The sequence below is a fragment of the Opisthocomus hoazin genome, unplaced genomic scaffold (assembly GCF_030867145.1).
Source record: "Opisthocomus hoazin isolate bOpiHoa1 unplaced genomic scaffold, bOpiHoa1.hap1 HAP1_SCAFFOLD_213, whole genome shotgun sequence".
Classification (NCBI taxonomy): Eukaryota; Metazoa; Chordata; class Aves; order Opisthocomiformes; family Opisthocomidae; genus Opisthocomus; species Opisthocomus hoazin.
The window spans coordinates 67,816-82,403 of record NW_027448953.1 but is presented as its reverse complement, the minus strand read 5'-3'; the positions used below and the strand labels follow the sequence as shown (position 1 = coordinate 82,403).

Here is a 14,588-nt window from a genome sequence, read left to right as displayed (position 1 = left end):
TGACCTTTGTGTTCCACCACCCAGCCTTGGTTCCACCACCCCAAAACCTTGTCCCACCACCCAGAACCTTCATCCCACCACCCAACCTTGGTGTCCCACCACCCCAAACCTTCATCCCACCACCCCAAACCTTTATCCCCCCACCCCGCCTTGGTGTCCCACCACCCAACCTTGGTGACCCGCCACCCAGAAACTTCATCCCACCACCCAACCTTTGTGTTCCACCACCCAAACTTTGTGTTCCACCACCCAACCTTGGTTCCACCACCCCAAAACCTTGGTCCCACCACCCCCAAAGTTCATCCCACCACCCAACCTTGGTGTCCCACCACCAAGAACCTTCATCCCCCCACCCAATTATGTGTTCCACGACCAAGCCTTTGTTCCACCACCCCAAACCTTGGTTCCACCACCCCAAACCTTGGTCCCCACCACCCCAAACCTTCATCCCACCACCCCAAACCTTCATCCCACCACCCAACCTTTGTGTTCCACCACCCAACCTTGGTGTCCCACCACCCAACCCTTGGTCCCACCACCCCAAAACCTTGTCCCACCACCCCGAAACTTCATCCCACCACCCCAAAACCATGGTCCCACCACCCAGAACCTTCATCCCACCACCCAAAACCATGGTCCCACCACCCAAACTTTCTGTTCCACCACCCAACCTTGTGTCCCACCTCCCAGAAACTTCATCCCACCACCCAAAACCATGGTCCCACCACCCAGAACCTTCATCCCCCCACCCAATTATGTGTTCCACCACCCAACCTTGGTCCCACCACCCCAAACCTTGGTTCCACCACCCCAAACCTTCATCCCACCACCCCAAACCTTCATCCCACCACCCAAAACCATGGTCCCACCACCCCAAACCTTCATCCCACCACCCAAAACCATGGTCCCCACCACCCAGAACCTTCATCCCCCCACCCAATTATGTGTTCCACCACCCAACCTTGGTCCCACCACCCCAAACCTTGGTTCCACCACCCCAAACCTTGGTTCTGTCACACCAAACCTTCATCCCACCACCCCAAACCTTCATCCCACCACCCAACCTTTGTGTTCCACCACCCAACCTTTGTGTTCCACCACCCAACCTTTGTGTTCCACCACCCAATCTTGGTTCCACCACCCAGAAACTTCATCCCACCACCCAAAACCATGGTCCCACCACCCCAAACCTTCATCCCACCACCCCGCCTTGGTGTCCCACCACCCAACCTTGGTGACCCACCACCCAGAAACTTCATCCCACCACCCAAACTTTGTGTTCCACCACCCAACCTTGGTTCCACCACCCCAAACCTTGGTTCCACCACCCCAAACCTTCATCCCCCCACCCCAAACCTTCATCTTACCACCCAACCTTGGTGTCCCACCACCCAACCCTTGGTCCCACCACCCCAAAACCTTGGTTCCACCACCCCAAACCTTGGTTCCACCACCCCAAACCTTCATCCCACCACCCCGAAACTTCATCCCACCACCCAACCTTTCTGTTCCACCACCCAACCTTGGTCCCACCACCCCCAAACCTTGGTTCCACCACCCCAAACCTTCATCCCACCACCCCGAAACTTCATCCCACCACCCAACCTTGGTCCCACCACCTCAAATCCTGGTCCCACCACCCCAAACATTGGTCCCACCACCCCGAAACTTCATCCCACCACCCAACCTTTCTGTTCCACCACCCAACCTTGGTCCCACCACCCCAAACCTTGGTTCCACCACCCCAAACCTTCATCCCACCACCCCGAAACTTCATCCCACCACCCAACCTTGGTCCCACCACCTCAAATCCTGGTCCCACCACCCCAAACATTGGTCCCACCACCCCGAAACTTCATCCCACCACCCAACCTTGGTGTCCCACCACCCAACCTTGGTCCCACCACCCCAAACCTTGGTTCCACCACCCCAAACCTTCATCCCACCACCCCGAAACTTCATCCCACCACCCAACCTTGGTGTCCCACTACCCAACCTTGGTCCCACCACCCCAAACCTTCATCCCACCACGCAAAACCATGGTCCCACCAGCCCGAAAGTTCATCCCATCACCCAACCTCGCTCCTATCACCCCAAAACCTTGTCCCACCACCCAGAAACTTCATCCCACCACCCAACCCTTGGTCCCACCACCCCACCTTAGTGTCCCACCACCCAAAACCGTGGTCCCAACACCCTGAAACTTCATCCCAGCACCCAACCTTGGTGTCCCACCACCCAACCCTTGGTCCCACTACCCAGAAACTTCATCCCACCACCGAACCTTGGTCCCACCACCCCAAACCTTCATCCCACCACCCAAAACCATGGTCCCACCACCCCAAACCTTCATCCCACCACCCAAAACCATGGTCCCACCACCCCAAACCTTCATCCCACCACCCAAAACCATGGTCCCACCACCCAGAACCTTCATCCCACCACCCCACGTTGGTGTCCCCCCACCCAACCCCGGTGTCCCCTCCCCCCCAGGCATGGTCTTCAGCGTCAACGTGGGCCTCTCGGGGCTGCCCAACAAGGAGGGCAAGAAGCCGGAGGAGAAGACCTACGCCATCTTCCTGGGCGACACCGTGCTGGTGGACGAGGTGGGGGCGGGGCCGAGGGCGGGGCCGGGGGCGGGAGGGGGCGGGGCAATGGGGAGCCCCGCCCACCCGCCCCTCCCCCCCGCAGGAGGGCCCGGCCACCGTCCTGACCGCGGTCAAGAAGAAGGTGAAGAACGTGGGCATCTTCCTCAAGGTGAGGGGCCCCGTTTGGGGCAAAAACCGCCGGTTTGGGGCAAAAAAATGTGATTTGGGGCAAAAAAATGTGATTTGGGGGCAAAAACCCGCCAGTTTGGGGCAAAACCCCGCCATTTTGGGGCAAAAAAGTGCAATTTTGGGGCAAAAAAGCTGCCAGTTTGGGGAAAAAAACCACCAGTTTAGGGCAAAAAAATGTGATTTTGGGGCAAAAACCCACGATTTTGGGGCGAAAACCCACGATTTTGGGGCAAAAAACCACCATTTTGGGGCAAAAGCCCACCATTTTGGGGCAAAAACCACAATTTTGGGGCAAAAAAATAACGATTTTGGGGCAAAACCGCACGATTTTGGGCAAAAAAACGCCATCTTGGGCAAAAAACCATGATTTTGCGGCAAAACCCCGCCATTTTGGGGCAAAAAACTGCCATTTTGGGGCAAAAAATTGCAATTTTGGGGCAAAAAGCTGCCAGTTTGGGGCAAAAAAACGTGATTTTGGGGCAAAACCACGCCATCTTGGGGCGAAAAAACACGATTTTGGGGCAAAAACCCGCGATTTTGGGGCAAAACCATGCCATCTTGGCGCGAAAAAAACGTGATTTTGGGGCAAAAAACCGCCATTTTGGGGCAAAAAAATACCATTTTGGGGCGAAAACCCGCCAGTTTGGGGCAAAAAACCCGCCAGTTTGGGGCAAAAAAAATGCGATTTTGGGGCAAAACCCCACTAATTTGGGCAAAAACCCGCCAGTTCGGGGCAAAAATCCACGATTTTGGGGCAAAACAAAACCATTTTTGGGTAAAAAAATTCAATTTTAGGGTGAAAAAATCTCAATTTTGGGGCAAAAACCTGTGATTTTGGGGCAAAAACCTTGCCGTTTTGGGGCAAAAAAACGCCAGTTTGGGGCAAAAAACACGCCATTTTGGGGCAAAAAACTGCGATTTTGGGCAAAACCCCTCAATTTTGGGGCAAAAAGCTGCCAGTTTGGGGCAAAACCCCGCAATTTTGGGGCAGAAACCCTCAATTTGGGGCAAAACCCCTCAATTTTGGGCCAAAACCTTCAATTTTGGGTCAAAACCCTCAATTTTGGGCCAAAACCTTCAATTTTAGGGTGATATCGTTGAATTTTGGGGTGAAAATCCTTAATTTTGGGCAAAACCCCTGAATTTTAGGGGAGAAACCCTCAATTTTTGGTCAAAACCCCCTAAATTTTGGGGTGGGAATCCTCAATTTTGGGCAAAGTCCCTCAATTTTGGGGTGAAAACCCTTCATTTTGGGGCAAAACCCCTCAATTTGGAGGCAAAACCCCTCAATTTTAGGGCAAACTCCCTCAATTTTGGGGCAAAAATCCTCAGTTTTGGGGCGAAACCCCTCAATTTTGGGGTGGAAACCCTCAGTTTTGGGCAAAAATGCTCAATTTTGGGCCAAAACTCCTCAATTTTAGGGTGAGAAAACTCCATTTTGGGCAAAAAAAAATCCTCAATTTTGGGGTGAAAACCTTCAATTTTGGGCCAAACCCCCTCAATTTTGGGGCAGAAACCCTCAATTTTGGGGCAAACCCCCTCAATTTTAGGACAAACTCCCTCAATTTTGGGGCAAAAATCCTCAATTTTGGGATGAAACCCCTCGATTTTGGGGTGGAAACCCTCAGTTTTGGGGCAAAAATGCTCAATTTTGGGCCAAAACTCCTCAATTTTAGGGTGAGAAAACTCCATTTTGGGCAAAAAGCTCAATTTTGGGGTGAAAACCTTCAATTTTGGGGCAAATCCCCTCAATTTTGGGTCAAAACCCTCAATTTTGGGGTCAAACCCCTCAATATTGGTGCAAAACCCCTTAATTTTAGGGCGATATCCCTAAATTTCGGGGTGAAAATCCTTAATTTTGGGCGAAAATCCTTAATTTTGGGCAAAACGCCTCAATTTTGGGGCAGAACCCCCATTTTGGGGGCAGAACCCCCCATTTCCGTGCCCAACCCCCCCCTTCTGACCCCCCGCCCCCCTTTTGTCCCCCCCCCCCTCACAGAACGAGGACGAGGAGGAGGAGGAGGAGGAGAAGGACGAAGCCGAAGACCTCCTGGGCCGCAGCTCCCGGGCGGCCCTGCTGACCGAGCGGACGCGGGTGGGTTGTCCCCCTCCCCCCCCAGACCCCAAACCCGCCGTTTTTTTGGGGGGGATTTGGGCAATCCGGAGGTCCTCGCCCCGCAGAACGAGCTGACGGCGGAGGAGAAGCGCCGCGCCCACCAGAAGGAGTTGGCCACCCAACTCAACGAAGAGGCCCGCCGGCGGCTGACGGAGCAGAAGGGCGAGCAGCAGATCCAAAAGTAACCCCCAACCCCCTTCTTCTGGGGCAAAAGCCACCGCTTTTGGTCCACGTGGACCTCCCGGCGTCACCCGCGTGTCCCCCCAGGGCGCGGAAGTCCAACATCTCCTACAAGAACCCGGCCTTGATGCCCAAGGAGCCCCACATCCGGGAGATGAAGATCTACATCGACAAGAAGTACGAGACGGTCATCATGCCCGTCTTCGGCATCGCCACCCCCTTCCACATCGCCACCATCAAGGTGGGGACAACCCCACGGGGGTCTCGGGGTTCAGCTCGATGGCCAACGTTGGGTTTTGGGGTTCACCTTGACCACCAGCATTGGGTTTGGGTCGGTTTGGGGTTCACCTTGACCATCAGCGTTGACTTTTGGGGGGTCTGGAGGTTCACCTTGATCTCCAACGTTGAGTTTTGGAGGTCTTGAGGTTCACCTCGCCCATCAACGTTGGGTTTGGGTCGGTTTGGGGTTCACCTTGACCATCAGCGTTGACTTTTGGGGGTCTGGAGGTTCACCTTGATCTCCAACGTTGAGTTTTGGAGGTCTTGAGGTTCACCTTGCCCATCAACGTTGGGTTTGGGGGTTCACCTTGATCTCCAACATTGAGTTTTGTTGGGTCTTCGGGTTCATCTTGATCTCCAACATTGGGTTTGGGTCGGTTTGGGGTTCACCTTGACCATCAGCGTTGACTTTTGGGGTCTGGAGGTTCACCTTGATCTCCAACGTTGAGTTTTGGAGGTCTTGAGGTTCACCTTGCCCATCAACGTGGGTTTAGGGGTTCCACCTTGATCTCCAACATTGAGTTTTGTTGGGTCTTCGGGTTCATCTTGATCTCCAACATTGGGTTTTGGGGTTCACCTTGACCACCAGCATTGGGTTTGGGTGGGTTTGGGGTTCACCTTGACCATCAGCGTTGACTTTTGGGGGTCTGGAGGTTCACCTTGACCATCAACGTTGGGTTTGGGCGTTCACCTTGACCACCAGCTTTGGGTTTTGGGGGTCTTGGCGTTCAGCGTGATGACCAGCGTTGACTTTGGTGGGTCTTGAGGTTCACCTTGACCTCCAACGTTGAGTTTTGGGGTTCACCTCAACCACCAGCATTGGGTTTGGGTGGGTTTGGCGTTCATCTTGACCTTCAGCATTGAGTTTTGGGGGTCTTGAGGTTCACCTTGAGCTCCAACGTTGAGTTTTGGGGTTCACCTTGACCACCAGCATTGAGTTTTGGGCGTCTCAGGGTTCACCTTGACCATCAAGGTTGGGTTTGGGGGTTCACCTTGACTTCCAGCATTGAGTTTTGGGGGTTTTGGGGTTCCACCTTCTCCCCACCTCCAACCTGACGTGGTTTTGGGGTTCCACCTCCAGCCCAACGTGGTTATTGGGTTCCACCTCCAACCCAATGCGGTTTTGGGGGTTCCATCTCCAAATTAACGTGTTTTTTGGGGTTCTAACTCAACGTAGTTGTGAGGTTCCACCTCCAACTCAACGTAGTTATGGGGTTCCCCTTCCAACTCGACGTAGTTTTGAGGTTCCATCTCCAACTCAACGTGGTTTTTGGGTTCCACTTCCAACCCAACGTGGTTTTGGGGGTTCCACCTCCAACCGAATGTGGTTTTTGGGGTTCCAACTCAATGTAGTTATGGGGTTCCCCCTCCAACCTGACGTAGTTATGGGGTTCCACCTCCAACTTGATGTAGTTTTGAGGTTCCACCTCCAACCCAACGTGGTTTTTGGGTTCCACCTCCAACCCAACGTGGTTTTTGGGGTTCCACCTCCACCCCGACGTGGTTATGGGGTTCCACCTCGCCTGAGCCCCGCCTCCTGCCCCTCCCCCCGCAGAACATCAGCATGTCGGTGGAAGGCGACTACACCTACCTCCGCATCAACTTCTACTGCCCAGGCAGCGCCTTGGGCCGCAACGAGGGCAACATCTTCCCCAACCCCGAGGCCACCTTCGTCAAGGAGATGTGAGGACCCGCCGCGGCGGCAGCCATCTTGGTGGGGGGCGGGGCCGCGGGGGAGGTCCTCGAGGTCCTCCCATCTTCTGTCCCACCCAGCACCTACCGCGCGTCCAACATGAAGACCCCCGGCGAGCAGACGGTGCCGGCCGTCAACCTCCAGAACGCTTTCCGGATCATCAAGGAGGTCCAGAAACGTTACAAGACCCGAGAAGCCGAGGAGAAGGAGAAGGAGGTGACCACCCGCCGCGACGTTTTACGGAGTCTCCTGAAGTTCTGGAGATGTTGAGGGACCTCCTGGAACATCTCGGGGTCTTCTCCAGGGCATCGTCAAGCAAGATTCGTTGGTCATCAACCTCAACCGGAGCAACCCCAAGTTGAAGGACCTCTACATCCGGCCCAACATCGCCCAGAAGAGGATGCAGGGTTCCTTGGAGGCCCACGTCAACGGTGAGGCGGTGGGGTGGGCCGGGTGGACCTCCTGGAGGTCCCGTGGACCTCACCCACCTTGTTGTCCTCCACGGTAGGGTTCCGCTTCACCTCGGTGCGCGGGGACAAGGTGGACATCCTCTACAACAACATCAAGCACGCCGTCTTCCAGCCGTGCGACGGCGAGATGATCATCGTCCTCCACTTCCACCTCAAGGTCTTCTTCTGGAGGGCGGCGGCGGCGGGGGGTGGGGTGGGACCTCCATGACCTCGTTGTCTTCTTCTAGAACGCCATCATGTTCGGGAAGAAGAGGCACACGGACGTCCAGTTCTACACGGAGGTGGGCGAGATCACCACCGACCTGGGCAAGCACCAGCACATGCACGACCGCGACGACCTCTACGCCGAGCAGGTCCGCGCCCGGTGGGACCCACAAGGTCCCCGCGAAGTTCTCGAGGTGCCACCACGCCGAGGAGGTGACCTCGTTGTTTGTGTCCCCCCCCGGGCTTAGATGGAGAGGGAGATGCGCCACAAGCTGAAGACGGCCTTCAAGAACTTCATCGAGAAGGTGGAGGCTCTCACCAAGGAGGAGCTGGAGTTTGAGGTGCCCTTCCGGGAGCTGGGGTAGGTGGAGGACAACCCCATCCGGGGGTTCCTTGAGGTGTTTTGGGGTGTCCTCCAGGTTCTTCGGGGGTTCCTCGAGGTTTTATGGGGTGTCCTTGAGGTTTTGTGGGGGTTCCTTGAGGTTCTTTGGGGGTTCCTTGAGGTTCTTTGGGGGTTCCTTGAGGTTTTATGGGGGTTCCTTAAGGTTCTTTGGGGATTCCTTGAGGTTTTGTGGGGGTTCCTTGAGGTTTTGTGGGTGTTCATCGAGGTTCTTCAGGGGTTCCTTGAGGTTTTATGGGGTGTCCTCGAGGTTTTTTGGGTGCCGCCATCATTTCTGGAGGGGTGCTCATGTTTTTGTGGGATGCCACCATCATTTCTGGGGTGTCCTGATGGGTTTTGAGATGTTTTCATGGGGTTTTTTTGAGGTCTTTTCGTGGCCTTTGGATTGGCCTGATGGTTTTTTTGGGTTTTCTGGTGGTTTTTTTGGGTCTCCTGTTGTTTTTTTTGGGTGCTCCTGATGGTTTTGGGGTCTCCTGATGGTTTTTTGGGGTCTCCTGGTGTTTTTGGGGCTCTCCTGATCTTTTTGGGGTTTCCTGATGGTTTTTGAGGTGTCTTCATGGTTTTCTTGAGGTCTTCTCATGGTTTTTGGACTCTCCTGGTGTTTTTTGGGCTCTCCTGATGGTTTTTTGGGGTCTCCTGATGGTTTTTGGGGGTCTCTTGATGTTTTTTTGGGATCTTCTGTTGGTTTTTGGGATCTCCTGATGTTTTTTGGGCTCTCCTGATGTTTTTGGGGGATTTTCTGATTTTTTGGGGGGTCTCGTGGTTTTCTGGGTTCTCCTGATGTTTTTTGGGGCTCTCCCGATGGTTTTTTAGGTTCTTCTGGTGTTTTTTGGTGTCTCCTGGTGATTTTTTGGGGTTTCGTGATGTTTTTTGGGTCCTCCTGATGGTTTTTGGGGATCTCCTGATGGTTTTATGGAGTCTCTTGGTGGTTTTTTGGGTCCTCCTGACGTTTTTTTGGGATTTCCTGATGGTTTTCTGGGTTCTCCTGATGTTTTTTGGGGCTCTCCCGATGTCTTTTTGGGTTCTCCTGGTGGTTTTCTGGGGTCTCGTGGTGGTTTTTTGGGTTCTCCTGGTGTTTTTTTGGGGTCTCCTGCTGGTTTTTTGGGTTCTCCTGGTGTTTTTTTGGGTTCTCCTGGTGTTTTTTTGGGGTCTCCTGGTTTTTTGGGGTCTCCTGCTGGTTTTTTGGGTTCTCCTGGTGTTCTTTTGGGGTCTCCTGCTGGTTTTTTGGGTTCTCCTGATGTTTTTTGGGTTCTCCTGGTGTTCTTTTGGGGTCTCCTGCTGGTTTTTTGGGTTCTCCTGATGTTTTTTAGGGTCTCCTGCTGGTTTTTTGGGGTCTCCTGCTAGTTTTTTGGGTTCTCCTGGTGTTCTTTTGGGGTCTCCTGATGGTTTTTCGGGGTGTCCCCACCCCCCCGCTCAGGTTCAACGGCGCCCCCTACCGCAGCACCTGCCTCCTCCAACCCACCAGCAGCGCCTTGGTCAACTGCACCGAGTGGGTAAGTCCGAGGTAGGCCGACGTCTCGACGGGGGGCCACCACCCCACGACTCGCTTGGGGGTGGGGTCGCCCCGCTGACGTGGCCCCGCCCCCCCCCCACCCAGCCCCCCTTCGTGGTCACCCTGGACGAGGTGGAGCTGATCCACTTCGAGCGGGTCCAGTTCCACCTGAAGAACTTCGACATGGTCATCGTCTACAAGGACTACAGCAAGAAGGTCACCATGATCAACGCCATCCCCGTCGCCTCCCTCGACCCCATCAAGGAGTGGCTCAAGTAGGCCCCGCCCACCCCGCCCCAAGCCCCGCCCACCCCAAGCCCCGCCCGCTCACCTCCATCTTCTTCCAGCTCCTGCGACCTCAAGTACACGGAGGGCGTCCAGTCCCTCAACTGGACCAAGATCATGAAGACCATCGTGGACGACCCCGAGGGCTTCTTCGAGCAGGGGGGGTGGTCCTTCCTGGAGCCCGAGGGCGAGGTAGGGCGGCGGGGCTTGGGCCACGCCCCCGGGTGGGCCCCCATCTCCAGGTTCTCCAGGTTGTCCCCACTCTTGGTGTCCCAATCTTGAGGTTCTTCAGGTTCTTTCCACCCCTTGGTGTTCCCTCCTTGAGGTTCTCCACGTTTTTCCCATTCTTGAGTTGTCACCTTGAGGTTCTCAAGGTTCTCCCAACCCTTGGTGTTCCCTCATTGAGGTTCTCAAGGTTCTCCCCACCCCTTGGTGTCCCCACCTCGAGGTTCTCCAGGTTGTCCCCACCCTTGGTGTCCCCTCGTTGAGGTTCTCCAGGTTCTCCCCACCCTTGGTGTCCCCATGTCCCAGTTCTCCAGGTTCTCCCCACCCTTGGTGTCCCCACCTCGAGGTTCTCCCCACTCTTGGTGTCCCCTCATTGAGATTCTCCAGGTTCTCCCCACCCCAGGTTGTCCCCATCTCCAGGATCTCCCCACCCTTGGTGTCCCCACCTTGAAGTTTTCCAGGTTCTCCCCACCCCTTGGTGTCCCCACCTTGAGGTTTTCCAGGTTCTCCCCACCCTTGGTGTCCCCACCTCGAGGTTCTCCCCACTCTTGGTGTCCCCTCATTGAGATTCTCCAGGTTCTCCCCACCCCAGGTGTCCTCATGTCCAGGTTCTCCCCACCCTTGGTGTCCCCACCTTGATGTTCTCCACGTTCTCTCCACCCCTTGATGTCCCCACCTTGAGGTTCTCCAGGTTCTCCTCGCTCTTGGTGTCCTCTCATTGAGGTTCTCCAGGTTGTCCCCACCCCAGGTTGTCCCCATCTCCAGGTTTTCCCCACCCTTGGTGTCCCTATATCCAAGTTCTCCAGGTTCTCCCCACCCTTGGTGTCCCCTCCTTGAGGTTCTCCAGGTTCTCCCCACCCTTGGTGTCCCCGTGTCCCAGTTCTCCAGGTTCTCCCCACCCCAAGTGTCCCCATGTGCAGGTTCTCCCCACCCTTGGTGTCCCCACTTTGATGTTCTCCACGTTCTCCCCACCCCTTGATGTCCCCACCTCGAGGTTCTCCAGGTTCTCCTCGCTCTTGGTGTCCCCTCATTGAGGTTTTCCAGGTTCTCCCCACCCCTTGGTGTCCCCACCTCGAGGTTCTCCAGGTTGTCCCCACCCTTGGTGTCCCCCTTCCCCCCCGGCGGTGTCCCCACCCCCTCCCCCGCTCGCCCCCAGGGCAGCGACGCCGAGGTGGGCGAATCCGAGTCGGAGATGGAGGACGAGACCTTCAACCCTTCCGAGGAGGACTACGAGGAGGAGGAGGAGGACAGCGACGAAGACTACTCCTCTGAGGCCGAGGAGTCAGGTACAGTTTGGGAGGCCACCACGTCCCCATGGAAGCCCACCAGAACCCCTGGGAGATACCAGTTTTCCCCCTTGGAGTTCACCAAACCCATGGAGACCAGAACGTCCCCATGGAAACCCACCACAACCCTTGGGAGATACCAAACCCCTCCATGGAGACCACCACGTCCCCATGGAGACCCACCAGAACCCCTGGGAGATACCAGTCGACCCCCTTGGAGACCACCACAACCCCATGGAGACCACCATGTCCCCGTGGAGGCCACCAGAACCCCCAGTAGATACCAGTCCAGCGCCTTGGAGGCCACCATAACCCCATGGAGACCACCACAACCCCTTTGAGGCCACCACGTCCTCATGGAGGCCCACCACAACCCCTAGTAGATACCAACCCACCCCCTTGGAGTCCACCACATCCCCATGGAGGCCAACCACAACCCCTGTGAGATACCAAAACCCTCCTTGGAGGCCACCACGTCCCCATGGAGGCCCACCAGAACCCCTGGGAAATACCAGTCAGCCCCCTTGGAGACCACCACAACCCCATGGAGACCACCACATCCTATTGGAGGCAACCATGGCCCCACGGAGTTCTACCAGAACCCCATGGAGATCCCAACCCACCCCCTTGGAGGCCACCACGTCCCCATGGAGGCCCACCAGAACCCCTAGTAGATACCAGTCCACCCCTTTGGGGACCACCACAATCCCTTGGAAGCCACCACGTCCCCATGGAGGCCACCAGAACCCCTAGTAGATACCAGTCCACCCCATTGGAGGCCACCACGTCCCTGTGGAGACAACCACGTCCCCATGGAGGCCCACCAGAACCCCAGGGAGATCCCAACCCACCCCCTTGGAGGCCACCACGTCCCCATGGAGGCCCACCAGAACCCCTAGTAGATACCAGTCCACCCCTTTGGGGACCACCACAATCCCTTGGAGACCACCACGCCCCCATGGAGGCCACCAGAACCCCCAGTAGATACCAGTCCAGCCCCTTGGAGGCCACCACAACCCCATGGAGACCACCACAACCCCTTTGAGGCCACCACGTTCCCATGGAGGCCCACCACAAGCCCTGCGAGATACCAAACCCTTCCTTGGAGACCACCACGTCCCCATGGAAGCCCACCAGAACCCCCAGTAGATACCAGTCCACCCCCTTGGAGGCCACCACAACCCCTTTGAGGCCATCACATCCCCATGGAGTCCCACCAGAACCCCCAGTAGATACCAGTCCACCCCCTTGGAGGCCACCACAACCCCTTTGAGGCCACCACATCCCCATGGAGTCCCACCAGAACCCCTGGGAGATCCCAACCCACCCCCTTGGAGGCCACCACGTCCCTACGGAGTCCCACCAGAACCCCCTGGAGATCCCACCCCCCATCTTCTCCTCCCAGAATACTCCAAGGAGTCCCTGGGCAGCGAGGAAGAGAGCGGCAAAGACTGGGACGAGCTGGAAGAGGAAGCCCGGAAAGGTGGGTGCGGGGCGGGGGTGGGGTGGGGACCCCCCCAGATCACGGGGGGACCTCCCTGACCCCGCCCCCGCCTTGTCCCCGCCCCCCGCAGCCGACCGGGAGAGCCAATACGAGGAGGAGGAGGAGCACGGGCGCAGCCGGAAGAGGAAGGCTCCGGCCGGGCGCGGCGCCCACCCCCGCACCCCGGGGCCCCCCAAGAAGAAGAGGAAGTAGGGGACCACCCATCCCCCACCCCGGGAGCAGAATCTGGGGGGCTCCTCCGGCGAATTCCGGCGATTTCTCGCCAAATTTCGTAGTCCGCGGCGAAATTTTTAGGTTTCGACGATGGATTTTGGGGGGTTCTCCGGGAAATTTTGGGGGTCCCCCTCCGAAATTCCCAGTTCTCGGTGAAATTTTGAGGTCCCTCCGTGAAATTTTGAGGTTCCTAGTCCAAAATTTGGAGTTCTTGGTGAAATTTTGAGGTTTCTCTGAGAAATTTTGGGGTTTCTGTGAGAAATTTTGAGGTTCCTTCTCCAAAATTTGGAGTTCTTGGTGAAATTTTGAGGTTTCTGCGAGAAATTTTGAGGTTCCTCCTCCAAAATTTGAAGTTTTCTGTGAAATTTTGAGGTTCTCATCAAAATTCAAAGTTAGCTGTGAAATTTTGAGGTTTCTCCACAAAATTTTGAGGTTACTCCTCCAAAATTTTAAGTTCTTGGTGAAATTTTCAGGTTTTGATGATGGATTTTGGGGTTTCTCTGGGAAATTTTGGGGGCCCCCCTCCGAAATTTCCATTTCTCGGTGAAATTTTGAGGTCCCTCCATGAAATTTTGAGGTTCCTAGTCCAAAATTTGGAGTTCTCGGTGAAATTTTGAGGTTTCTCCGAGAAATTTTGGGGTTTCTGCGAGAAATTTTGAGGTTCCTCCTCCAAAATTTGGAGTTCTTGGTGAAATTTTGAGGTTTCTGCGAGAAATTTTGAGGTTCCTCCTCCAAAATTTGAAGTTTTCTGTGAAATTTTGAGGTTCTCTTATAAAAATTCAAAGTTAGCTGTGAAATTTTGAGGTTTCTCCACAAAATTTTGGGGTTTCTCCATGAAATTTTGAGGTTGCTCCTCCAAAATTTCGAGTTCTTGGTGAAATTTTCAGGTTTTGATGATGGATTTTGGGGTTTCTCCAGGAAATTTTGGGGTTCTCCAAAATTTCAAGTTTTGTGTGAAATTTTGAGGTTCCCTTCCCAAAATTTAAAGTTTTAGGTGAAATTTTGACATTCATTCGTGAAATTTTGAGGTTTTCCCCTAAATAATTGAGGGTTTTCTCAAAATTCTGGGATTTATTGTGAAAATTTTGTGGATTTTTCAAACTTTGTTTTTTTCATAAATTTTTTTGTTTTCTCCTGAAAATTTGGGGGTTTTCCTCAAAATTTTGGGGTTTCTCTTCAAAATTTCCAGGTCCCTACCCTAAAAATTTTGGGGTTCCTCCCATAATTTGGGGCTCTTCTCCAAAATTCTCAAGGTTTGCCTCAAAATTCTGAAATTTTCCTCAAAATTTTGTAAATTTTTCTCAATTTTTGAGGTTTTCCACAAAATTTGTCAATTTTTCCCTGAAATTTGGAGTTTTCCTCAAAATTTGGGTTTTTTTCTCAAAATTTGAGGTTCCTCTCAGAAATTTTGGAGCTCCCCTCTCATGTTTTGGGGGTCTTCAAAATTTTGGGGGCCCCCCTTCC

The 14,588-nt window shown here is 54.6% G+C and overlaps 1 protein-coding gene across 1 annotated transcript; it reads left to right on the top strand.

Annotated features, from left to right (window-relative positions):
* Positions 1-607: 607 nt before the first annotated feature.
* On the top strand, positions 608-14,214 carry LOC104334689 (FACT complex subunit SPT16-like; the record flags this gene model as incomplete). The annotated part of the gene is given in 20 exon segments (XM_075412268.1): positions 608-755; positions 920-1,129; positions 1,131-1,234; positions 2,494-2,606; positions 2,692-2,757; positions 4,777-4,872; positions 4,959-5,074; positions 5,161-5,314; positions 6,908-7,035; positions 7,126-7,261; positions 7,350-7,476; positions 7,554-7,672; positions 7,743-7,868; positions 7,968-8,080; positions 9,537-9,612; positions 9,717-9,886; positions 9,959-10,088; positions 11,278-11,407; positions 12,813-12,890; positions 12,982-14,214. Coding segments are annotated over 20 exon segments (2,462 nt in total), but the record flags the coding sequence as incomplete, so codon positions are not given.
* Positions 14,215-14,588: the final 374 nt, after the last annotated feature.